Consider the following 26,280-nt stretch of genomic DNA (forward strand, 5'->3'; position numbering starts at 1 on the left):
TGTGTGTGTGTGTGTGTGTGTGGAGATTGCGATTTTGTGTCACTGTAAGGTCATGGATGCTTTGTTGACATCAGTGTGTGTGTGTGTGTGTGTGTATGTATGTATGTGTGGGGCACACGGTGTGCTGCTGGCTCTCTCTCTCTCCCTCTCTCTCTGTCTCTCTCTCCTCTCCCTTCCCCCCTCCCCAGCGTGCGCGTGCGTGTGCGGCTCTGGCAGCGTAACATCTGTGCGTACGCGGTCGTGATTGTTGTGAAGATGGCGGAGGGGGAGACAGAGAAGGAATATGACACACGGAAAGCCATCGAGGAGCTCCGAGAGCGCTTCCAGGGTCTGACCACAGCTTTGAAGGAGAGCTCGGAGACTCCGCCGGAGGCCTCGCTGCATTTCTGCCAGGAGTTTTGTCAGGTTAGCGCGCTGTGCTGCTGCTCATCCCGGCTGGGCAGCAGCCTGCAGCCCCTCTGGCTTCTTCCTGGCCGAGGATGCGCGTCTACGTCTGCTGCTACAACAATGTAGCTAAGAGGCTAGCTGCCGAGCTAGCTGCCTGCGCTTCAAGATGGGGAAAAAACCTCTTGCGTGGTTTTCAGCCTCTCTCTCATTGATGTTTGCGTGTGGTTTGAACTTATGTGCAAAGTGTGACTCTCCACGCGTTGAGCAGTCAAACAGTGTGTGTGCACTGTGCGTGTATTACTCGTATTTTCCAGGCCAGAGAGCTAACAGCAGATGGATGTTGCTAGCTGGTATGCAGGGTCCCCCTGTCCTGTGCAGTGGTCATGCTGTGCAAAAAATGGGTAGCTACGTTAGCGAGATTTTACGGGGCGATTGCATTGATTTGCACTAAATTATATGCTTATATCCCACACAGAAAACCCTATTCACGCGTTATAACAGTGCATCTCTATGCTTGTTTAAGTTTTAGCTAAAAAAAAGGGGGCTACTTTTGTGAAGCTGCTTTTTTTTTATCGTACGGAGAGATCAATGATTTTTCCAAGGTGCTGCTAGCCCAGGCCTTGTGCACTAATTAATCCAGCTAACCACATCAGCGGAGATGTTTATTACAGTCATATAACCTCGCCATCATAAGATGTTAAACTGATGTTAATGTTACAGCAGCCGATCAGCCTGCAGCTGGCTGTGAGACACACTGATTTAAAAAGGGAAAGTGTGGCAGTGGTCTGGTCACTGACTCCATTACACATCCTCCTCCTCATTAATTTACCCTGACCACGTAAATACCAGGCGAAGGTCTGCGTTTACCTGATATCTCTCTGATATACTGCAAGGATTACAGCTATTGCACCAAAATAATGCGAGATTATTACTTTGTGTTAGTCCCGCATTAACAGGCAGGGAGGAATTCATTCAAAGTAGAAGTTATGTGAGGGAAAAAAAGGGGGCGAGCCTCCGACTGTATGCTGTAACCTTAGTTGTGTGCAGTGAAGTCATGATGGAGATTTATCTCGTAAGAGTACAATAACAAAGTCATTCAGTGTGAAATGGATCTGCATGGATATTGTGTGCCAGAGAAGTGGAGGGACTTTTTAAGAGTTTGAGCTGAGTGAAAGAAAAAAGGGGAGGATAAAAAGAAGAGCCTTTTTTTTTCTCGCAGAGCTAACAAAACTTTGGTGCTTTGTTTAGTGTCCACATTTTGATTTAATTATGCTCTGTATTTAGTAACAGTAAATACTGATTTAATTAATTTTTCACCCTTGATGGTTTGCGAGAGTATGGCTGAGGCTTTTTTTTTTTTTTAAAAAAACAAAGTGATCCATAAAGCTTAAAGTTTTACTATTTAGCTACTTAATCTCTGTATCCAACCCTAGTACAGCTTAGTCCAGAGGAATTACATCTTTTTTAAACTCACTGAACATTAGGAATATTTCATGATAAACCTCTGTAAAATTCCAGATGACTGTTTTATCATATTACTGTTTCAACTTTTAATTACCATTAAAAAAGTGTTCAATTGTCAGGCACAACAGCAACATGGGGGGGTTGCATCAGTGAAAACATTAACATTATCAAGGGCATGATGCCACTTCAGATCATTGAAGTTTTTAATTTATAAGTTGGTGAAATGATTTCAGTGTGTCCATCAGTACTTTTTGAACATTTTAACAATACTTTGGTCACTATACTCATGACACGACATTTTCTTTTTCTTTTTTTTTTCCAGTTTTAAAGGTTTTATTTTGATACTGTCAGCCTCCACGATTATGAGTCCTACATTTTGTCTTTTTCTACTTGCTTGGCTCATTTATATACTGATAAAGGGACATAGTGAATCATAATTTGCCTGTATGTAATTACACCTACACAGCTGTTTTGGTACACTAAGCTAAAGAGAGTGTAAATAAATAGGACAAATGAGCAAAATAGGGCTTGAACCAACTTCTCCGTTCTTGATTAATACGTCAGCTAGTTTTGAGTCTATAGAATATCAAAAATAGTGAAAAACAATTTCCCAGTGTCAAATTAGTGGTTTTACCCAGACAGTTGCACAACACTGAATTTCAATTTACAATGACATAAAAGAGAGAAAAGTAGCAAATCCTTACATCTGAAAAGCGGGAAGTAGAGAATATCCAGCATTTTTGCTGCTGAATTAATGACGTTAGATTAATTGTTGTAGTTGTAAATAAAGGTATTAGAGGTTTATACATGCTGTGTTTGTTTTTTACACTTGTCCACACCAGCCAGTCATTCTTCAGCATCAGCTTTAGTTGAATTTCTACTACTACTTGATAAAGGATGTCTATTCATTCATATTGTAACTTAAGTATTTTTCTGTCTTCCAGGTCCTTGTGGAACATGCTGGCCGTTGGAAAACTGACGAGGATCCACTGCCTTTGTTGGAGGTCTACACTGTGGCCATCCTCAGCTTTGCTAAGGCTGCCTCCTGTCTCTCCTCCGAATGTGAAAACGTGCCACTCCTACTTGAAAAGTTAGCACTGTGAGTAGAAACTCTGACACAGTTGTCACTCCAAAGAAATGTCTCAAACCCCTGCATTATTTTTTTCATTATTCTTTCACAGGCTTAGAAAGTCTGAAATCCAGTAATCTGAATTTTAGGGCTCAAGTTGTCTTGGATAAAATTTTGACAGATTTAAAAAAAAATGCTTACTTCTGAACAAGACTATATCTCCTATGGGCTAATAGCAGCTAAAAAACTTGCACTTTAAATTCTGGAAAAAAGTCCTCCATTGAAGCTGTGCATCGTAGAACTAACTAATACATGATACCTCGAGAGGATGAGGTTTATCTTGCTTTATTCTCTGGTACTGCCTAAAATTATGGTGTTGTTGAGTACACAAGTCTATGCACCAATCCAATACTACGTAATCTATTAAACCTGAAACAGGACCCTGCAACTTCCCAGCAGCATCCACTGCACCTTTTCCCTTATTTTAATGTATCGATATTGGATCAGTACTCAGTTTTAGCAGATATGCAAACTTAAGGTATCGATAACGGTATTAGGAAGGAAAAAAAGGGACATCCCTAGTTTACTTTTTCCTTTCTTTTCCTTTTCTTTCCCTCTTATTTTATGTTGTTTGTGAAATATTGTAAAAAAAAAAAAAGAAGTAGTTTCCTGTTCTGTAGAAACATGAAACTTTTTGCACAAATGCGTCCAATAAAAATATTTGAAACATTAGTTTGCTTTGCAGCTGTGGTTTTGTAATTGGCTGACAGTGATCTCTTTAGATATTACATGAAAGATGCACAATATTTGACAATAAGAATAAAACAAAACACATCCAAATCCCAAAGGAAATTTAAGTATGAAAAGTCTGCAAACAGCATTCAGCTATTCGCACAATGTGCTGTTGAAGTAGTTGTGGAGGCAAAGTCCTTGAGGCTGTAATACAGAATAGAAATGTAGGCTACCTCTTGGGGAGTTTGACATATTTGGGATGAGCTACAGAGTTTACTGTGCACACGGAGGTGCAGTGCATACACAACATGAAGGCAGTCAGAGGCGGCTATTAATAATGTGAAGGATGCAACTGAATTAATTATTGATTGCAATTACTTATCTGGCTACTCTGGGTGTTTTTGTAACATGAAAACAACAGTGTCTGTTCAATAACACTTATACTTATTTTGATCCATGCAACTTAAGTGTCTCACTGCTACTGATTTACACCCCCATATCCTGTTTGTCATCTTTATTATATTTACAAAATGCCAAATCTGACTTTGTGAATAAAGTGTGTGTGTGCACATCCTTGACCTAAATATGATGTTAACAAACAGCTTTGTTGGATTTGCAGGAGCTGTGCGGAGCTGCTGCTCTTACTGCCCCAGCATGTCCCTGGTGCCTTATGGGAGGAGTTTCAGTCCTCCATGAAGGTCAGTATCCTCAGGGCTGTTAGAAGACTTTCTCTGAGGCTTATCTTCATACCGATAAGGAATGAAATGTTGTTTAGTAATTAGAATGCATTTGGTTTGGCTCATCATCGAACAGTTATAAAAACAAATGGGCCGAACGTTTGGATCTGTGGTTTTATTTTGTGAAACGTTCTGCTTGGGGCTGCTTTTGACAAAATGTCAACAGTTGAATGATGACAGAAATTCACTACAGTAACACTGTAATAACAATTGCTTTAGTCTCTAGACTGTCTAACATTTACAGTGTGACTCACTGAGGTTTTATTTACTACATATTTATTTATCTTCTGTTGCAGTTGGCACACAGCCTTTTGCAAGAAAGTGGGAGCACACAGCTCTGCCTGCTCTCAGTCCTGGCGCAGCAGGAGGGCGTCTGGTCAAACACCACACTAAGCAGCATCCTGTCCAATCAAAACCCTCAAACTGAGCAAGGTTAGTTCTGCTAACAATTTTTTTTTTTTTACTTTTTTGATGGCTTTATTTTATTTTTGCAATAAAACAAGCAAACACACAATATACATAAAACACCTTGTACCATAAACAAATTAACAAAAAAAGACAGGAGATTTATATACAGAACTCACCAGAACAATCCAAAACTGCCGGTCATCAACAAAACTGGCAAAACTCGAAAACTCAAAACGTTAGAGAGAGCCTAATCTATTTAAGTTATACGTCTAATGGTTTATATTGGCTTTGCCATGTTATATAGTGTGCTAGGTCTACTTACAGTCAGATGACACACTTTGAAGCACGAAACTTTTTAATTTGTCATCCCTCTGTACAGTTTTATCAGGAAACATCATTTTGTTGTTTATAGTAGAATAATGTCTGATTTAATGTGATGAAGAAGTGAAATGGTTATTTTGTTTGTAATTTATCACAGTTGTAGGGTGTTGAAAAAGCTTGAAAATGCACCTTGACAAAGGTTAGGCGTCTTGTATTCAGGATAGGGCAGAGTTTGCACAGAATAAAGATACAATGAAGCAGCAGCTCTCATAAGTTGTGCAGTTAGGTTTCATCAAGCGATGCCAAAAATGGCTTCCACACCTTCTGGAAATAGTTTTGTGAATTCCATTTGTTAAAACAAATCTGTTCCTTCTCAGTAATAGAAAGCATTTCATTGAGCCACCTCAATAAACCACCGTTGAAACACAGGGACACAAGAAATTATAATTGTTTAATGTGTGCATTATGCTTGTCTCTCATCTGCCGTTTCTTATTGTTTCTCTGTCTTTTCCTTTTTTTTCTTTTTTTTTAACTATTTGTTTCTTAGTTCACGAGTTTCTTGAGATGGAAGGTCCCACGCTTCTGAACATGAGAATAAAGCACCTCATCAAAGTGGACAGTGTTGACAAAGCTGCTATCCTGGCAAAGCTGTGCTCAGAGTATCCGGGATATGAAGGAAAAGGAAACTTTAAACAAACCTACTTGGTTTGCATCTGCATGGGAAAAAGTCAGGAGCAGCTAATGGAAGAGGTAAGAAATGACACACAAAGTCATTACATTTAAGACTTGATCAAGTACTGCATCAAAGTTATATGTCTAAAACAGCAAGCAGAAAATTGAGGAAATAAGTTTGAAGGTTTTTTGTATAAAGCAGATGACTAAAAATGGACTGATATTTTTCAAAAATAAATTGAATTTGAATTTGGTAACAAACAGGGGTGCAATGTAGCCATATGCAAATCATGCACACATCTGGAGCTGTCAAAAATAGAGTGAATTCAGTATTGACTGAGGAATTAGGCTGTATAATCCAAGAAATGCTCCATTTTACACCTGGGCAACATAACAAAAGTGGTGCAGATGGAAGATTATTACCTGATCAAAATTCTACTTCCAGCTGGCAGGAAATAAACAAAAAACTCTAACCCCTTTGACTAGGAAGCAAACATCAAGTCAGCAACACGCTCTCGTGACGACAGTGTCGATGCCACACTGACGCGTCTGTCTATGTAGGCTCTGTATTGTCCGCGCATTTCAAAGCGTCCACCAGTGAATGAGCTGCTAAAGTTTCTGTGCAGTCTGCAGTTTTCCTTCAATTTGTGTGAATATTTCTGATCTATTTTTCCATCATCACGATGCATAAACACTGCAGTGTATCTGAGTGCAGTGGTTGTGGATGAGCAAAGGAGAGAAAGGAAAAAAGAGCACTCAGAGAAGACAGGTGTTGCTGATCAGAGCAGAGGAATTAAAGCTTAGCAGTGAAGTTGTGTAGTTGCAGTAATTGTATAATTTGCCCATGAAAAGTTCAAGAATTTCCTGTGTCCAGCTGCTGGGAATAAACGGGAGCTGCTCTCTGGATGCTCCACCTGGGGTATAATATGTGGATAAAATACGTTTTCAGTGCCTTTTTACTTGGCACCAGCCTCACATTTATGCACATATTGTTGAAAAAAATGGACTTGAAGTCTGAATAAACACTTCAGGTTACATTTACACCCATCACACTCAACTGGGATGAGACATGCACAGGGCTGGTGGAGACAGCTGCAGAGATTAAAATCATAGCGTTTCTGTTGTGTGAAATATACAAGTGAAAAACGTGTTTGACTCACTTGCAATCATGACAGGGGGTAAGAGTGAAAGAGAATTTGTTTAATAGAAAATGGAGAAAATGGATTACATTTAGAATAAAATAAATTGGCACTGTACAACAATAGTGGAAATTACTCTATTAAAACAAACAAATAATATAATAAGCTTTATTACTAGTTGTAAACTGTTGTTGTTGCTGTTGAGAAAAAATGGGCTCTGCTGTTGTATGCGTATTATGTTTTTGGTTTACTTGTTCATGTACAAAGATGATAAAAACTAAAGTGATTAAAAAAGAAATTAAATCTAACAAGCAAAATCCATTAATCACTCAGCACTTGGATTTCATTTAAATTGACTGTTTCTTTGATTATCTCTTTCTCCTCCTCCCATTAGATTGCGTCAATAGACTGTAAAGATGCTCTTGAGATGATCTGCAACTTGGAGTCGGAGGGAGATGAGAAAGGAGCTCTCTGCTTATGTTCTGCCTTTCTCAAGCGACAGCTCCTCCAAGGAGATGTTTATTGTGCCTGGTGAGTGTTGCTGTTTGTTTCAAATAAATACACTTTGAACACTTACGACATTACCCTCAGGAATACAGCGGTCATGGAACAGATTTATTATGCAATTGACTTTTCTCCAACCTGAAGCAATTTCTGTAATAAACATGTGCAGAAAGACTGTTGAGCAGTGTTGCAGATGCTGACTCTGTGTCTTTGAAGGTCCATGTGTCTTAATAGATTAATACTTGAGGGACGATAGGCCAGCTGTGAATGAATGAGGAAGAATATTAACGACTTACTGTCTTTAATCCCTGAGTGCTTGGAAACAGCAACAGTCTTGTTAAAACTGTGCAAGACACTTTCAGATTTGTGGTTATCTGTAATCTTAATATATGTATATGTATGGAACACTAGCAGAACATACAGAAATAACAAAGTGAAAGCACACGGTACAACAAATGTTACAAACGACATTCTTCAAAAAAGCACCTAGTTTATAACTGATTGTAACACCAAAATAATTTATACAATGGATGGGTGGTTTAGATAATATGTTAGCGGACACTTTTCTCTATAATTCATTATGCTTACATTAAAACAAAACATGATATTTATCTTCCACACCAGGGATTTACAAACTGGGGAACGGTGACCAACAGGTGTCTTTCAGAGGGCCTGTAGGGGGTCCCCAGCAAAAGGAGCAACAGAATATTTAAACTTTTATAACAATTTTTCTTGAAAAAACAAGAGAAGAAACAGGTTTGGCTGGTTTTGACTGATCGTGTGATCATAGTTTAATCATTTATTGATTATGAAAGCTTTTTTTCACATTTAAAAATACAAAAAGAACTCCTGGTCTGCATCTGTCATGAGGTTTCTTGACTTGAAAGAATTTAGAAACCCCTGTCCAAGACAAGTTGCAAATCTTGTGGTTTCTATCCAGCCTTTAAAATCCTTCGCTCTAAATTTACAGACAGCCTGTTCAAGCGATTCAAATAAAGCTATAAATCAACAGTCAGTTTTTTGATTTGCCAACTATTATAATAATTTATTTAGGATTGTTTAGGTCATTTTGAAAGCAAAAATAGCAATTTGATGGTTGCAAGTTCTGGGATGTGAGAATTAGGTGCTTCTCCATGTGTCCTATTAGAGTAAGTTGACTAGTTTTGTTGGACCAATAGTCCAAAGACCCCAAAATAGACATATGATGGTGTCACCTTGGGATCTAGGAGATTTTGATGGGTATTTTCATTGTTTTCAAATGTTTTTTTTTTTAACAGTTGTGTTTGTTTGTGATGTTTTCCAGGGAACTCACACTGTTCTGGAGTAAGCTACTCATGCGTTTAGAGTCGTCAGCTGAAGCATTTCTGGGACACAGCAAAGAGATGGCTCTTCTCTGCAGAAGCGTCTGTCATATTCTGTTTCTGATCAAAGTAATCCAAAACGAGGTAAGAAAAATGGTCCACAAATTTGTGGCTGATAGCAGAACCATTACTCATGACCATTCACACCAACATTGACTCAGAGGATACTGCATCTGTTAAAGTGACTTTGTTATTTTTTCATGTCCATAGGTTGGTGAGGTGGGGCTTCCAGTGTGCGTGGAGATGTGCATTCAAGCTCTAAAAATGACCTCCAGTGACCACAAGGACAGCAAGTCTACCATCTGCAAGACAATTTCTTGCCTCTTGCCAACCGATCTAGAGGTCAAACGTGCATGCCAGCTGACCGAGTTCCTCCTCCAGCCTACCATTGACTCGTATTATGCTGTGGAGTCACTGTACAACGAACCTGACCAAAAGCCTGAGGAGGACGGGAGTCTACCAGTGCCCAATTCTTTACGCTGCGAGTTACTGCTGGCCTTGAAGACACAGTGGCCTTTTGATCCAGAGTTCTGGGACTGGAAAACACTGAAACGCAACTGCTTGGCACTGATGGGCGACGAGGCAGCTATTGTGTCATCTATTGACACACTCAACGACACAGACGAGCAGGAGGTGGAAAGTGCACTTGGCAAACACCCTGAATACAGAGACCTGGAGGACTTTCTGTTAACCACTACAAATGAACTCAATGAAATCACAGATGAAAGAGAGAAAAACAGGGAGGCTAAAAAACTTCGGGAGCAGGGTTTCGTGTCCGCTCGGTTCAGAAATTGGCGAGCTTACATGCAGTATTGTGTCTTGTGTGACAAAGAGTTCTTAGGTCACAGAATTGTTCGTCACGCGCAGAAGCATTTCAAAGACGGAGTGTATCTTTGTCCAATTTGTGCTGACAGTTTTGAAAGTAGGGAGATTTTAGAGCCACATGTAGCATCACATGTAAAGCAATCTTGCAAAGAGCGACTAGCTGCAATGAAAGCTGCTAGGAAGGTAACCAAACCACCTCAATCCCCTAAAAGTCCATCAAAAAATTCAAAAGTTGCCACCAAGATGAACATTAGTCCTGTTATGATTGAATCTCAAATTGGTGACCAATTGGCATCTCCTCTTAAGATAGGACAAACTACGTCTGACACACACATAAGTCAGGACTGTTTCTGTCCCGTCAAAAACTGTTCCAAGGCTTTCAAGTTTTTCCGCAATCTTATGGCACATGTCAGATCTCACAAGGATGATGAAGAGGCCATGAGGTTTTTGGAAATACAAAAACAGAAAGTGGTGTGCCAGTATTGCAGACGGCAGTTTGTTAATGTCAGACATCTTAATGATCACTTGCAGATGCACTGTGGCAGCAAACCGTACATCTGCATACAGTTGGATTGCAAGGCAAACTTTAACTCCAACTCAGAGCTTCTCATGCATAGAAAAACACATCCTGAATTCAAGGCCCAGTGCATGTTCCCTAACTGCGGCCAAGTTTTTAGCGAGGCCTACCTGTTGTACGATCACGAGGCTCAGCATTACCTTACGTACACCTGCCAAACAGATAATTGTGGCAAAATATTCTACTCACAGTCACAATTTGTGTCTCACCAAGAGAATCATAGTTCAAATGAGGCAGTAAACAACTTGCCCGTCACAAATCAAAACCCCCCTGTCACTCCAAAAGTACAATCACCACTCGAGAGCACCCCGAGCAAAGAAAACTCTTCAGCCATTAGCTTTGAAGGTATTAATCCAGAGGCATACATGAAGGAGGCGTCTAAGGCAAACACGTCTCCATGCACAGTACCAGAGGCTGCTAAAGAAGTTGCTCCTGTGCGAGTCAAACACTCAATTGAAAGCATGCTGAATTCTGGGGCAGATCATGAATTACAAGAACCAGAGAAATGCTACACTCCTATGACAAACCCCACTCCAGGACCAGCTGATGTGGGACCAGCTCCTGAGGCGGCTCATGCGCCCCCAAATGTGGCAGGGCAAAGTGAGATGCCACCAGTATATCCTGCTGCGCCCAGTGTCACAAATCCTGTGGCAAGTCAACAAGGAGACGGGCTTAATATTGTCCAAGGCAGTGAGGTTCCAAAAGCAGTTCCACAAATAATTAATCCAAGTCAAATTAAGACAGAAATTCCTTATGCTATGCAAGGATATCCTTCTGGCACACCCGCTGCAACTGCTGGCAATGAGGAGAATCTGCATTGCTGCCCATATAGTGACTGTACAAGAGCGTACAGTACAAACAAAAGTCTGTCAAGGCATGTCAAGAAGCAACACCCTGAGATATTTGAAGACTGGAAATTGGCAAAGAAGTATAACAAAGTGGCCAAAATTACAGCAAAAAAGGCACCAAGGGGACCAGCTTCACCTAATCAGTCCCCAAACCTTGGGAACAGACCGCCAAATCGGCCTGGAGTACTATGCAACAAACCTGGGGTGCAGCAAATGGATTACCCAGTGGGATGCTCAACCTCACCTGCCCAGTGTTATCCTGGATCAATGGAGCCCGTGCCTATCACGCCAATGGTGAACCCCACAGTGTACCCGTCATGGGGTAGCCCAAATAATCCTAGCGGAATGATGCAGTCCGATATGTCCCAGTCGTGGTCCTCACCTCCCATGAATAACTGCTATCCAGATGCCTTCAACGTGAATGAGTACCCCTCTCGGAGCTATCCCCAATGGCAAGGAGACCCTTATCAAACCACAGCGTCTCTACCGTCTGATAGAGATAATTCAATGGCAGCTATGCATGGTCCCACTACGTCACATGCTCCTTCAGATTCAAGTCTGATGTCCCAGTACGTGTCCAGTTCTCTGATGCTTGACAATGGAGGGCAAATACATAATGGAGGTCATCAGTATGGACTAATGCCTCCGGAGGGCAGTGGAGATGTGAGAAAAGGCAGCGCAAGTATGACAAGCCAGTTGGATAATGGAAACAGTATCTCAACAATTGACAGCCTCCCTGAAGGAAGTTACCACACTCCATATGCTCAGAGTGAGAACTCGTGTCATACTCACTGCTCGTCAGTTGATATCCCCATGAAATGTCTGACCCCAGAGGCCCAAATTTCATTAAAACCTACAAATGAAACTGTTAAAACAGAGAGTGTGTCTACTCCTGGTTATGAACCGATGGACAACTCCGTGGATGTTATACTCAGTCCACAATCAGATTTCCCATACGAAGACGAGTGTCCTAATGCTGACTGTGAGGCCACCCCCTCAGATGAAAAGGGCAGTGACCCTGACGTGCTGAAAGCAAGACGCAGCAGGTTGAGCAAGCGAACCAAATGGCCAGCCATCATTAAGGATGGCAAGGTCATCTGCAGGAGATGCTTCAGAGAGTTCACAAGCACCAAGTCTCTTGGGGGTCACTTGTCTAAACGCTCACAGTGTAGACCAGTAGATGAAATTGACCTAACGGCTGATCTGCCAACATCTTTTCTTGATTTCCTCAATGACCCTCATGTCCCTGACACCAACGGAGCAATATTCAACATGTCAAATGGTGATTTCTCACAGGAATCTTGTAGCTTGACCACTTTGACCTCACCCATGGTGTTTAAACAAGAGCCCCAGAATACAAACATAATGGACTATTCAAATTCCTTATGTGTTTCCCCCGAAAACCAGCAAGAAAAGGCAGTAGAGTTGGCTAATCCGGCCCTCTCCGTACCCTATCAAGAGGATCATTTGATGGAAATTTCACATGCCTTTCAAAGGCTGGATTTGATTGAGGCAGCACAAGAGAAAATGCGGAGTGCTATGTTGCTAGAGCAAAATGTCAGCCATTGTGATACAGCCCCTGTAACTGAAAAAAGCAAAATGCTGAGCAAAAGTGATAGCGACAGGCCCACTGAAAAGGTACCCAAACCTTTTAAATGTGACCAGGATGACTGTGAGTTCTCATTCATGACAAAAGAGGCGTTGTTCAAACACTTGAGCAGAATGCATGATTACTCTAATGAGATGATAGAAGAGCTAAAAAGAACCCCATCAAAACTGTCTCCTTATCCTTGTCAGATTTGCCCCAAAACATTCACAAGAACGACAGGCTTGAGAATCCACTATGAGAAAGTCCATCGATTGTCAAAGACAGAGATGCAGAAACTAAGGATCAGTGCTCGCAACAGGCGCGCGTTTAGGCTTAACAAAGATAATACGTTAAATAGCCGTGCAACCACTGATGCCAACAGCAGTCACACAACACAGTCTGCAGGAATATTAGCTGCTATAAAACAAGAACCGCTTGACATTGCAATTGTGCCTCAAACAGACAATGAGAACAATCCAGAAGTTACTCATATCTCACCAGGAGATGCAGTTACACAGGGATTCAGTCCTGAGATATCAACTGTTACACAACTACCACCACCTCCTAACTATTTAACTGATAGACCGTTTGGTGAGGTGGCACCAGCAGCTCATGAAAAAACCCCAGAAAGACCTAAAGTGGCTGTTGTAAACAAGAGTCCAGAGGAGAAACGGAAACCCAGTTTAAAAGATAAGCTCAGTCCGGTTGGCAAAGCAAAGGCGCATAAAGGAAGAGCAGATGCATCATTAAGTAAAAAAGTAAAAGAGCCAAAGTCCAGCCCTCCTACTGCATCTCCTTTGTCCTCCCCTGAGAAACCCAGCAGCTCCAAAAACACACCAAACAAGGATGAACCCCAGAGGAAAGAGAAAAATCTGAAAAGGTTGAGCCTCAAAATGTGTGATGCAGACAATGCCTACAGTCCATATAGACCATATCGCTGTGTTCATGAAGGATGCACTGCCGCATTCACCATCCAGCAGAATCTGATTCTTCACTACAGGGCCATGCATCAGGCATCTCTGCCCCCCAGCAAACCTGAAACTGACACTGAAAAGACTAGTGTTAAACCTGCATCAGAGAGCAAACAGAGCATAAGCAAAGACAATGAAGTCAGGTGTCAAGTGAAAGACTGTTCAAGAGTGTTCATGGGAATCACAAGGTTAGTGCAGCATTACCTCTTACTTCACAAATTCACGCGTGATAAGGCCACCTCCATGATGGCCAGCATGACCATAGGGACTTTTAACTGTGACCGGCCAGAGTGTGCGCTCCCCTTCAGCTCTGTGGAAAAGTACATTGAGCACATTAAGAATTTCCATAAGGAAATTGCCATCTCTGAGAGCGGCTCAGTTGATCCAACTTTCAGGTGCGAGTACGAGGGATGCGACCGAGTTTACACTACAAAATCAAACCTCCTCCGTCACCTGATCAAAAAGCATGATTATGTTTATGATCCTAAAAAGAGTGACGGAAGAAGGACTAAATCAGTAGGCCTCTTCCCGGGTGTTAACAACGGGAAAGAGAATGTGGAAAGTAAATTCAAAATGAAGAAGAAAAACACTAAAAAGAAAGATGGCAAGTCCATTGAGCACTGGACAAGTTTTGGAAAACCTACACTAAAATCCCATGAGGAGGCATCCGCCATGTGCACCAAGAAGTCCGCCCTGCAGTACCCATGCATGATCATAGGCTGTGATGCAGTGGAGCGGGCTGAAAGAAGTATATTTAAGCATTACACCACTCATGGCCTCACAGAAAGATATATTGAAGACCAGAGGAGCCAGTTCATTTTCTGCAAAAAGTACTCACGTGCCAGATTTAAGGATTCAAACAAAGCAGAGGGTGCATCAAGCTCATCTGAGGAAACAGAAGCAGAAGACAGCGAAAAACCCAGTGACCAGAAAACAGACGAGTCGGTGGATAGAATAGGCCAAGAAGACAGCAAGCTGTCCAACGACGATAGTGCAGAATCTCAAGCTTCCACTGGGACAGAGGGAGCAATTAAAAGAGGCCGTCCCAGGAAACCTGCACAACCTACACCAGCTTGTCCAGAGAGGATGCAGACCCTTAGAAACCGAACGACTGTTAACAGTTCAAGAGAGAACTCAAATCCTGGTACCCCTACAGCCCAAGAACAACGTGACGACGGGGTTACACCAGGGTCTTTCAAGCCGTTGGGACTTGAGGACTCTTTTCTTAAGTTCTTGGAAACCTCAGAGTCAACAACACAAACTTCCAAACGCAAATTAAATGACAAATCTAGTGCTGAACTGCCGTCCAAAAGACAACAAACTCAAAAACACAAATACACAAGGAAAAGTAGAATAACAGGCTGTCAAAATCTTGTAGACTTCAGAAATCCCCTTAATCTTACATCAGTGAGCAATGTCAAAATTGTCATGGATAAAAGATTTTCAGACGGTGCTGATCTTTTACTAAAGCAGCTACAAGACATGAAGCCCATAGTCATAATAAAAAAATGGATTTATAGCGGATCATAGCCCGACATTTTGTTTTCAACTCGATCTCACTCAGGATTTGAGAAGTTATGCTGCAGAAATGATTTGTTTGTTACGCATCAATTTCCAACTGAAAACAGTCATGGTCACAGTTAACGATGAAATGGCCTATTTTGTACTTAATGAAAAAAATGTCTTGGATGATTTTAAGTATGTATGTTAGTTATAATAACCAGGTAATCTAATAGGGCATAGATTTTAGAAACATGTTTGTATTTATGCTTAGTACTGAAGATGTTTTTTTTTTTTTTTTGCTAAATGGAGACTTTTAAAGAAAAACAATGTTTTTATATATCCCTATGGGATTTCAAGTTCTGTTTGTATTTATTTCATCCTTTTTCAACACTAGTAGACCTATCTGTAATATTTACATGTCTTCCACAAAGTGTTCAATAAAATGTTACTGGTTCCTTTTGTAAAGTGCTGTCTGTATTGCAGTGTTTTTTTCTGATATCTACTAAACACATTACAGAGTTTAGTTTGCAGTAAAGTTGCATACACTGTCCTAGTGTAACATGATGCAGTTACAAATAATGATGCACACATTTTGAAATATGTTTATGACACTTTTATGAAGTATGACCATTGATATTTATATAGGTGATGTAGCTTCATGAACCATTGGAACCTTTCCTGCACAGTGTTCAAACATCCTTTATTTGTATCTGCGAATAAACTAAATATATACAAATAAACATCAGTTACATGCTGACATAAAGGTTCAAAGCTAATACAAATACTTACTTCAGCTATTACTTAAAGTATTACTGATGTATAATCATCACTGTATAATTAGTATTAGAGAGCGTCATTCTTACATACTTGCTGTCTATGAATATTAAACAGTAACAGGAAACAGACTTGGAACCAAGGGGAGGGGTCTTGTCTAGAAGAGAATCCGCGATTTGAGAAACTCTCGTGAGATTTGCACACGTTGTTACTTAACTGTGCATGTAGTACAACTAAATATGTTTGAACATGTGACAGCGCTTCGGTTAAGGGTATGTCAGGATCAAAAACCCTTCGTAAAAGTAAGGGATGGATCATGGTTCGGATTAAAATGATCACTCTCGCGAGATCTTTTGCGGGTCTGGGGTTCCCTTCTTGACACGACGGCGGGGAGGCCACAACAGGGAAAGCAGGAATGCTTTAAACCGGTTGGGGGTGTTCAAGATCAGCAATGTTTTTTTTAAAAAAATCCACCGCAGTGAAAAGCAGGGAGAGGAGTAAACTGACGTTGTAAACTTTAACATGTGGATTTTCTTATTTGATTTTAACAGCGAATGCATTTTATCATACCCAGTAGCTTAAAACTTTTACCGAGAGATAAAAACACCCGCGGAACCGTTTATTGACTGAACACATCCTGTTCCGTAAACGTCACACTGGCGGGAAGTAGTAGCTACTTCGTAAGGCACACCACAGGAAGCATTTTAAACTATTATTTTACCTTTAAACGGTCAGCGGTTCACTGAGTGAACTATCCTGAATATAACACAGGCGTTATATGTAGCTACTGCTGAGATGTCTACTTCATCTGTGTCAAAGGTAACGTGATATTCTGATGTTTTGTTGTATATTTAACGTCACTCCTCATAAACCTCATGAAACAACATGGCCACATCAAAGTTCACTCTCTTTGTTTATGTTTACAGTTCATAAGCACTATTAGTAACGTGTTACCGTTGGTATTTCAGGGCTGCTTTGTTTTCAAGCCAAATGTTAAGAAGAAGAAGACAGTCAGTTTGGGTGAGTTAATGTTCAGAGGAGTATTTTTACTGAGCTGTAAGTGAACTGTCAGGTGACTGGAGACGTCCTCAGTTATATTCACGTTGATCATCATTTCTCCACAGAGGATCATTTCACCCAGGGCTGTGAAGGTGCTGAGAACAGTGAAGTACGATTTAAACTTTGTCAGGATTTATGGGACAACATTAAAACAAACACAGAGGTAAGAACAGATATTTAACACGTTGTCATGGTACAATCTTACACATTAGAAGCATTAAACTGAATATATATTTAAAATGTTTTGTAGCTTTGCATGGCCCATCAGTGGTGTCTCAACAGTAAGTGTATATTACAAAACCAAAGCAGTGTTTTACAATGTCACAAAAACGTGATATCACAGTGCATGATTTTGAACAAAATAGTCTGAAGGACTGTTTGATTTGTGATAAAGTTGGGGATTGTTCATTTTTCATCAGAGGGATCAGAGTGGCTGGGTTGTCATATTGTTTTTTTAATCTTCACCCTCCCCCGAACTACAAATATTTTTCCTTGAGCCTCCCTGAGTGATTGGGGGAAAATGTATGATGCTCCCTCCGCCATAAATAACCATGTTTTGTTCACACCGAAGATGGGTAGTATTGGGGAAAACAAAAAACAAAGAGCAAAGAATTACCTAAAGTTGTTTATCCCTCCCCTATTGCTAATGTAAAAAACACAAGTTGCTCCCCAGTGCTTAAAAAAAAATACCTGATGTACCTCCCTAGTTTTGCACTGCCCCCTCTCACAATTTTGTTATAATCCTTGAAACTGCTGATTAAACTGCTGGTAAACAATAACTTTAAAATATTAGCTGTAAACAGCATCTCATACACAATATTTTGATTTGTTTAATGAGAAAAAGTTTAACAAATGTGTTCTGTTTCCTGTCAGATTTTACAGGATGAACTCAACAGGAAAATCTTGGACAGCTTGCTGGACTTCACAAGGAAGTGCTCTTCCACTCGTCAACACAGCGACTGGGCATCACAGATGAGGGCCAGTGAGATCCCCACAGCAGCTCTCGTGCTCGGTATGTTGATGACAAGGCAGAAACAACTTAACTTGAATGCTGACGTTTGTGTAGTCTGGCAGCAGGGATTTTGTGATATTGTTTATTTGTCCTGTCAGACCGAGTGTATCATCGTTTAGAATTGGAATTGCATAGGTGTATTAATTGAGATCCAGATTATTTTTTTATTTTTTTTTTATGGTCACTTGTGCAGCCCTAATAGAAATGAAGCCTAATCTGACATCGTGTCATACATCCTCCACAGGTGTGAATGTCCCGGACCATGATATGACCTTCCAGAGTCTCTCTGAGTTGCTGCAGCAGTCTGTCACTCCTCATGTGGCGTCTGTACAGGCCAAAGAGTGTGGAGGTAACAGACTCCTTGCATTGCCTTTGATTTCGAACACCTGAAGAATTTTGACTTTTTGTATCTTAGAGTTGTAATGGTGGTGGCTTTATCTTTTCAGTGTTGAAGCATCTGATGAAGAGGGTCCTGGAGAGGCTGATGGGCACTGTTGTGACTGTGGATGATGAGGAAGAGGAGGAGGCTGAGCAGACCAGTTCCACTCAGCTCCATAAGAGTGTGCACTGCTCTCTCAGTACACTCTGTGATTGGTACAATACTAAAACAAAGGTGGGACCATGAAGCTCAGCTAGTGTGCATGATTTTACATCTACAATTATGTGCATAAAAAGTGTTTGAAAAGCAACTGTTTCCCTCTAATATTTCAGAAATCCAGCACCAGTACTCCTGGTAAAAAGCGTAGTTCTCCTGCCAGAGATGAGCCACAGCCTCCCATTGTTGTTATTTTCAAAGACTTGGAGGCTTTCAACCCGAGAGTTCTTCAGGACTTTATACTCATCTGCAGGTAACTGTTTCCATGTTATTTTATTTTATTGCATCAGCCTCCTCCTGTTTATAGAACTACAAAGGAATGATCGTCATTTGTAAAGACCTGAAACAACCTCTTTCCCATACACAGTTCATCCATCACCTTGTTGAGAATATATTTGATCTAAACAGTTAAATTATTGATAAAGTTGTCAGTTTTCAATCATTTTTGTGAGTAGAAATGTTAAAACAGTGTTTCTCTGGTCCACAGCCGGTATATTGAACGTCTCCCGCTGATGTTCATCTTTGGTATCGCCACATCACCCAGCACCATCCAGCACATGCTGCCCCACTCTGTGTCCTCCCTGCTGTGTATAGAGCTCTTCCAGTCTCTGTCCTGCACACAGCACCTGGCCACAGTCATAGACAAGGTAGTTTCACTCTCACATACAGGACAGTGCAGAAGAAGTGCGTCTGAAGTTCAAGGAATATAAAGGACGGTCACATCATGTCTTGGTTAAGCTAATGGCATGTTGTTTCTGAGAGCATGTTTGTCTTTTTAAAAATACTTTATTGCATTTTTATAATTGTGGTTCATATGTACAGTACTTATATATTCTATAGTAAAAAAAGTGATCACATATTTGATCGATTTATTCCACTATTTCATTACAGTTCTTCCCATTTTATAAAATGCCATTTAAATTTGACTTCTAGTTGTTAAATATATGTGGAGTAGGTTTGTAGTTGTTTGTTTTCATAATAGCTTATAATTAGTTTCGGTTTTTAGTAATTGGCAGATAAAGATGAGTGATCACCGTTATTTCCCACCACAGCTTCTCCAGCAGTCTGGTTTTATGGATATTGTGTGTTATGTATCTTTATCTTAATGAACTTATTGGATGCGACATTTTCTTGTTTACCTCCTACACATACGATTCTAGTCATAAACCCGGACATACTGGAGGTACTCATGCAGATTCAGCATTGCAAAATGCTGGGTATGACAAACTGACAATCTGTATTTTAAAATGTCACATTTTAAGTTTTTCTTACTTAGGTGTTTTGAAAACTCTAATTGTTTTCCTGATTTACTTCATGAAGCACAAAATTCACATCTTTGCTGATGTTCTGCATTCTTAAGATTTTATTTGAAGATTTAAAAACTGTTAAGCAGCTAAATTCAAAACAATGCCGTCTTTATGTATAGATGTAGGGCTCTATGTTACACCTGGCGAACAGTGCAGCACAACTGTCACTGCTAGTTTCCGACTGACACGGTTGTGATTAAAGTCAATGTCACCGTATTTTTTTGCTATTTAAAAGGTGCATTATTCAGATACTAGGATGCACCTATGTAGGCGGCTTCTAAATGTCTTAACACTCTGCTTGTTACACACATATGGACACGCAGCACTTATCTGTGCATTAACTTATTGGGAGAAAGTGGAGACAGGAGCTACGCTGGGCAGGGACCACATACCTGTCCCTCAGCAAAGACAAATGCTGCTATAAACTTTGCTTATCCTGCCAGGCTGTTGCAGACATCTGTAATCTCTTGTGGGATGATTTGAAGACTAATGCCAGCTGTCCATATGCACTCCCAGTTGCTGTCATAGTCACTGCAGCGCAGCATTTCTTTGCAAGTGGGTCAGTCCAGCATCCCCTGAGTTTGCACACAAGCCGATCTGTTTCCTCAACAGAAAACCGTTCACTTCTCCCACTCGCCAATTGTGCTATTTAAATAGCAGTGTGCCAGGTGCAGGTGCACCTGGCTTTTAAAGGGAATAGGAGATGAGACTGATTGGATTAATATATGTTATGTTCAAAACACACCTATGATTAATTAAGAGACTAAATACAGCACCTTTGTGCCCTACTTTGCACCCAGATTATTGGCCGTTTATCTTGCACAAATGGAGTTGGACCCGCGCTAAATGCACTTGTGCCATGCACATTGGACCAATCACTATAGGTAGTTTAAATAGGGCCCATAGACATAACAACATAGTCACCTGTAGCATGTACTGTAATCCTTAACAGTAGTCATATTAACTTCAGGCTGTGTTGAGGGGCTTCAACACTATTATATTTTTTGTGACTGAACTTTGAAATTTAATTGGAATTTATTGTGTAATTTAAAAAAATGGAGATAAGAAATGTGTTTTATTTTCTTCACTACACTACTGTGTCGGCTTTAAAATAAAGCCCCATGAAATTAATTAGATTTTTTGTCTTGTGTGTGTTTCCAGCTGATCCTGACGCCTAAGTTCCCTTTTAAGCTGAACGGTAAAGTGATGCAGGTGTTGATCAGCGTCTTCCTCTACCATGATTTCTCAGTGAGAAACTTCATCAAGGGCATTCAGGTACAGAGAAGCTTTTAAACACTTTATCCACTGTGTGTCTCTTTGTCTTCAGATATGTGGTAAACAAACTCTGTGCTTTGTCTGGCTGCAGCTGGCCCTGCTGGAGCACTTTCACTCTCAGCCTCTCAGTGTACTCTGCTGTAAGAAGAAGGAGGCTCTGCTCAACGTGATGCAGCTCAGTCACAGTGACTTGGAGACGATCAGGCATCTGCCGTCCTTCAAGAGGTACACAGACAAACCGTTTCTTTATCACACTGGCAAACAAAACAAGAAACTGTGTGAATAGACCATTAATTTGATTTCTACCAGTAACTTAAATCAAGTCTAACCTGTGTTTTTTTTCTCAGGTATGTAGAGAAGCAAGAATCTCAGGAACAAGTGAAGCTAATGACAGACGACGCTCATTTAAAGGTACATTCTCTGTTTTATTTCTACACCTCAGGCATTAGCCAACAATGAGTGCACATACCTGGACAGAATCTAAGGCTTTAGGGTTTGTTTTCTGATTTTAGGAGGTGTGCCAGAAGCTGATAAAAGACCTTCACAAATACCACAAGAACTATTATCCTGTCCTGAGGTGTCTCCACACCCTGACCTCGTCTTTACCTCGGTACCCCCTCGGAAAACAGGCAAGAAGTGATGCATTTTATTTGTACAAAATAAAAGTTGAGCAAACTTTGAAGTAACAGTCTCTCAACTGGCACAATATAACCCTGAATTATCTGTGTGTTTCAGATCAGAGAGCTTCATTTAATATGTCTGGAGAAGAATGTTTGGGAGAACGAGGATTACCAAACAGCCATGAAGCTTGTCAAGTACGTCTAGATACATACAGACGTTCTTCAGTTTTTATTGTGCTTCTGTCATTTGAAACTCTTCATATGAGAGGCCGTACAAAATAACATTTAGAACTATACATTTGTAATAAGCACAATAATTTGTAATAAAATTTACAGTACACAGAGGAGCATAATGTCTTACCAACGGAGGAACGTAAAACAGCATTAATTTAAAGCAGGACTTTTACATTTAACTGAATGTAAGTCGCATTCAAATAAGTTCACACAATGCTGATTAAGGCTATTATCACCAGGTAAATCTTTCTGTATTTCACAGTATACCAGAAAGTCTGGTGTTTGGGCGACGTCCCCGAGGTGAAGCAGTTAGCAAACCAAGCTATGGAATAAGCATCAACAGTGTTCATGTATTTACTCTCACTGCCAGAAAACAGAGACAAAATTATAAAATTATTAATAAATAAAAAGAAAGGGTCTGTCTGTCTTTATTTATTTATTTTCATTAAAAGGGAAGCCGAAATTACATAGACTGTTTCAGTTAACTGAAAAAGTTTGAGGCTGACTAAACACGTCTGAAGCCAACATGAACATATGATTTCAGGACAAAGACTAAATGTTAAAATGTCAGAGAAAGTTAATGCTGATTTTCTGTTTCTACAATCAAATGCGACTAAAGAGTAAGTGGAAAACTAGTAGTGAAAATGTTTGTATTCATATTTGTTTGTTATTATAGTTTCTGGTCTGGTTGAAGTAAAGTCTGGATATTTAACCTGTATGTCAACAAGAGGTACCAAAAAATGGACGACATCATCGTCTTAAAATATTGAAGTGCTATTCTTTTAAGTATGTACTTCAGCCAACTTTTTTTCTTTTTTTTTTAAACACATTTTACCACCAGATGGTGACATATCCAAGGGTATTTAGAGAATTATTGCCTCCTGGTGGCCATATAGGCATGAATACACAGTGAAATAGTGCTGTGCTTTGTTGTTTGACACCGTTTTGGTTGTTGTGCAGGAGCTCCTCTGAAGAAACCAGACTTCAGTCCAACAACAACTATCCGGTCTAAAGTTACTGCAACCACTTTTTGTCCCACTGTACCATTCAGTTGTAAATCTCCTGTGGTTTCCCTGCAGGATGTTGGCTAAAGATGAGCTGATCACTTTGCTGCAGAGGTGTGTGGAGATTCTGCAGTCTGTCAAGTCAAAGAAGATGAAAAACGCTCGTGTTCAGCTGGAAGAACTGCTTGCCAGATTCAAGCAGTTGGACAGTAAGTTGTTGAAATTCTTTAATAGATTCTTACTTTCCCACATTTCGCCCTGGGATTGTCTTATTTCTCAAATATTAATTGCTGTAGGTGGAATAGGCAGTGGAAAGGAAAAAAAACTTTTGTCTTTTTCATCTTTCTTTGCAGCAGTAGTAGCTGAAGCTCCCCCCTGTGTGGAAGACAGTCTCACTTCTCCAGTGAAGAATCTTCAAAAGAAGACAGATCTGTTCCAGCTGCAGAAGGTTTTTGTGGGTTTATGAATGTTTTATGAAGAGCATTATCGCAGCGTTTCTTCGATTCATAAATTGTCTATTTTTTCTCATGCACTCTAGACGCTGCTGGAGATGAATGAGTCTCGGAGAGCCAAGAAACTGAGTCCGTTTGAGGTTCTGCGAAATGAAGCTCTCGACTTTATCGACAGTTTAGTGAAGTAAGACAAGTTGCCTTCTTGTTCTAATGAAAGCGGAGTGCACATAAATATGGAATTAATTGTTCTCGTACCAACACCTCTCCTCTTCCACCCAGGAGTCACCTGTCCCCCCCTGAGTCTCAGACACTGTATGAAGTTTGTTACTACAGCTCTTCTGCCACTGTGAGACGCCACCTGAACGCAACACCTCGTACCTCCATCCAGGCTGCTCTCAGCAGTCCCTACTATTATCTTAAGGTACATCTGCCTCATATAATCAAGAGTGTAACTGTGTTAACGTGAGGGGAAACTGAAAGCAGTAGCTCTTGTTACACAGAGATCACCTAATACTCCTGCAATGAAGGCTCGTTTCACTGCTGCCTTGGCTCTTTTTTTTTTAACAATGAACCAAAAAACGCCGCCACAAAGCCGCTCCAGTGTGTTTTTAGATAATATGCTGGCGTTTTGGCATGACATAACAAAACAGCGCACCGGTCAACAAGTGATTCTGCTTGTCTTCTCTTTTCTGATCACACATTCGTTCATTCATTCATTCAACCTTTATTTACAAAACGGAAAAAAAAGAAAGGTAGTTAGAAAATAAGACAGACAATAAGAACTCAACAACAATTGGTTAAGATAATTCCTAGTTAAAGCATGTACATGTAAGAACATTAACATTGTTTCTAAAATAACCCAAAGTTATCACAGTCTTAAGGTTTAAAGTGCTTTTGTAAGTTATTCTATAAGAACCTAAAAGCAGTCTCAGCAGTCCTGAGAGCAGGTTTGACGCTTTGTAGATAAGTAAATACCAATGTTGGTCTCGTCTCACAGAGAGACAGTCAGCAAACTGTTTTTAAACAGAATTACAATGATTGGTACTGCAGGAGTCGCCGGTATATTGCATCCAGGGGCTTAAGGGTGGTAACAGCAGCATGTCTATAAATTATATCACCACAATCCAAAAAAGGGAGTAATACAGATTCACTTTTTCTACTGAACATTGGGAAGCAAGATTTGTTTCTGTAGAGAAAGTTTCATCAGCAGTTGTTTAACCAGATTGTTAACATGAACTTTGTACGTGAATTTATCATCAATCCAGATGTTCAGATATTTACTGTGTGGGACTCTTTTGATAGCTGCACCTGATAAAGTGTTGATGTGACATATACTGTAATTGATTTTCTTAGCTCTAGTGAATACCGTGTATTTTGTTTAATCTGCATTTAACATGACTTTGTGATCAATGAGTGCCTCCTGAAGAATATTAAATGAAAATTGCAGATGGAGCTGATAACCTCATGAATTTATATTATAAATATATATTTATTTCCTGTCCCGTTCTGCCAGTCTACCGTCTTTCGCACATGTCAATTTGGCGCTGTTACTACCGCTGCTGGCGGATCAGAGGCAGAACAACAATGCCCCCAACTGCATGTCCATGATTTTTATACATAGTGGTGAGGTGGAATAACGCCTGCTTTGAACAGGCTGTCTAAGAGGGGCTACCAAAAGCATATATAGTGATGTTTTAACAATGCTATCATCTTAAATCCTTAGAAAAGCCTGTGAGACATTGAACAAGGTTGTACAAAGTTTTAAACATTTGGAAGATACTTAAATTTAATCATTATGTTTTGAAGGTGAGGAACACGCTTGAAATTTAATATATTAACTTGCAATTGCATTTATAGTAACAATGATGATAAAGGCTTTGCAAGTGAGGAAGTTTTTATTTTAGGTTCCTTGACATTTGAATTACTCTTAAAAAGCTGCATGAACTTTGGTTGAAAACTCTATAATGTGTGAGATGACCTTTTCCCTCTGACTCTTCCTGTAGAACGAGAGCCTGAAGACGGAGGATGGGACCGTTTCTAACTCCGCTCCTGATATCTGCATCGCGTATAAACTCCACCTGGAGTGCGGCAGGCTGATTAACCTCTACGACTGGCTGGAAGTGAGTTTATGAACCGAATAAATGTGGTATTAGTGATGCATGGCACCTTTCACCTTTTCCCTACAAACCTTGATGGCTGGAGAGTTTGTTTTTCATTCTTCACAGGAGGCTTTATTGATTCTAAGGATCAATGTGTCACATTGTTGATCCGAAAAGTCAAATACTGGCCCAGAGTGGACTGGAAACTGACATGAATGAAAACCCGTGTTTGTTTTCAGGCTTACGCCACTGTGGTTTCTGCTGCTGAGGGGAACAATCCAGACTCTGACAATTTTGGGAAAGTGGATGAAGTCAAACAGTATCCTTCTGAAATGTGTTTCCCATCATGCTTTTCCACAGTTTTAATACTTGCTTTGTGTTGATACTCGTCACATTTAATTGTAGATGAGGTGGTTGGGGTGTTGATTTTTAACCTTTGTGGTTCCTCAACTTGTTCTTCAGTGCCCGTTTCATCCGAGCCGTGTCAGAGCTCGAATTTCTGGGCTTCATCAAGTCCACCAAGCAGAAGACCGACCATGTGGCTCGACTTACCTGGGGAGGCTGCTGACCCAAACAGTCAAAAAAACAAAACAAAACAAAAAAAAGCCTGCACACTTTCTTCATTTGAGCTCTTATCAAATTTCACTTGGATTTATATTTAGTACTGTATTTTTCCCTCTAATAAAATGTGAGTAGTGTCTGTTTAATCCATTTTGTTGCTCAACTGAAGGCACAGCTGAAAG

At 40.3% G+C, this 26,280-nt stretch overlaps 2 protein-coding genes across 3 annotated transcripts; both read left to right on the forward strand.

The window, feature by feature from the left end:
• Positions 1-243: 243 nt before the first annotated feature.
• On the forward strand, positions 244-15,571 carry znf292a (zinc finger protein 292a). Its single transcript, XM_084742430.1, has 8 exons — positions 244-405; positions 2,796-2,950; positions 4,272-4,350; positions 4,686-4,821; positions 5,666-5,868; positions 7,324-7,460; positions 8,737-8,878; positions 9,005-15,571. Exons 1-8 carry the CDS (start codon positions 256-258, stop codon positions 15,131-15,133), a joined length of 7,131 nt encoding a protein of 2,376 aa, XP_084598556.1. The 5' UTR covers positions 244-255; the 3' UTR covers positions 15,134-15,571.
• A 574-nt stretch (positions 15,572-16,145) lies between these two features.
• orc3 (origin recognition complex, subunit 3) lies at positions 16,146-26,244 on the forward strand. 2 transcript variants are annotated; one of them, XM_084743004.1, is made up of 20 exons: positions 16,146-16,699; positions 16,849-16,900; positions 17,005-17,102; positions 17,813-17,951; positions 18,196-18,300; positions 18,398-18,564; positions 18,663-18,799; positions 19,034-19,193; positions 21,015-21,128; positions 21,220-21,353; positions 21,476-21,539; positions 21,641-21,757; positions 21,864-21,943; positions 23,062-23,195; positions 23,343-23,434; positions 23,525-23,622; positions 23,718-23,859; positions 25,442-25,558; positions 25,777-25,856; positions 26,000-26,244. In XM_084743004.1, the coding sequence occupies exons 1-20, from the start codon at positions 16,676-16,678 to the stop codon at positions 26,103-26,105; spliced, it is 2,160 nt and encodes a 719-aa protein (XP_084599130.1). In that variant the 5' UTR covers positions 16,146-16,675; the 3' UTR covers positions 26,106-26,244. The 2 variants fall into 2 exon arrangements, with proteins under 2 accessions (XP_084599130.1, XP_084599129.1); XM_084743003.1 differs by having other exon boundaries at positions 16,148-16,699; positions 23,340-23,434.
• The last annotated feature ends 36 nt before the right edge of the window (positions 26,245-26,280 follow it).

The sequence above is a fragment of the Lutjanus erythropterus genome, chromosome 18, assembly GCF_056507025.1.
Source record: "Lutjanus erythropterus isolate fLutEry1 chromosome 18, fLutEry1.hap2, whole genome shotgun sequence".
Lineage (NCBI taxonomy): Eukaryota > Metazoa > Chordata > Actinopteri > Lutjaniformes > Lutjanidae > Lutjanus > Lutjanus erythropterus.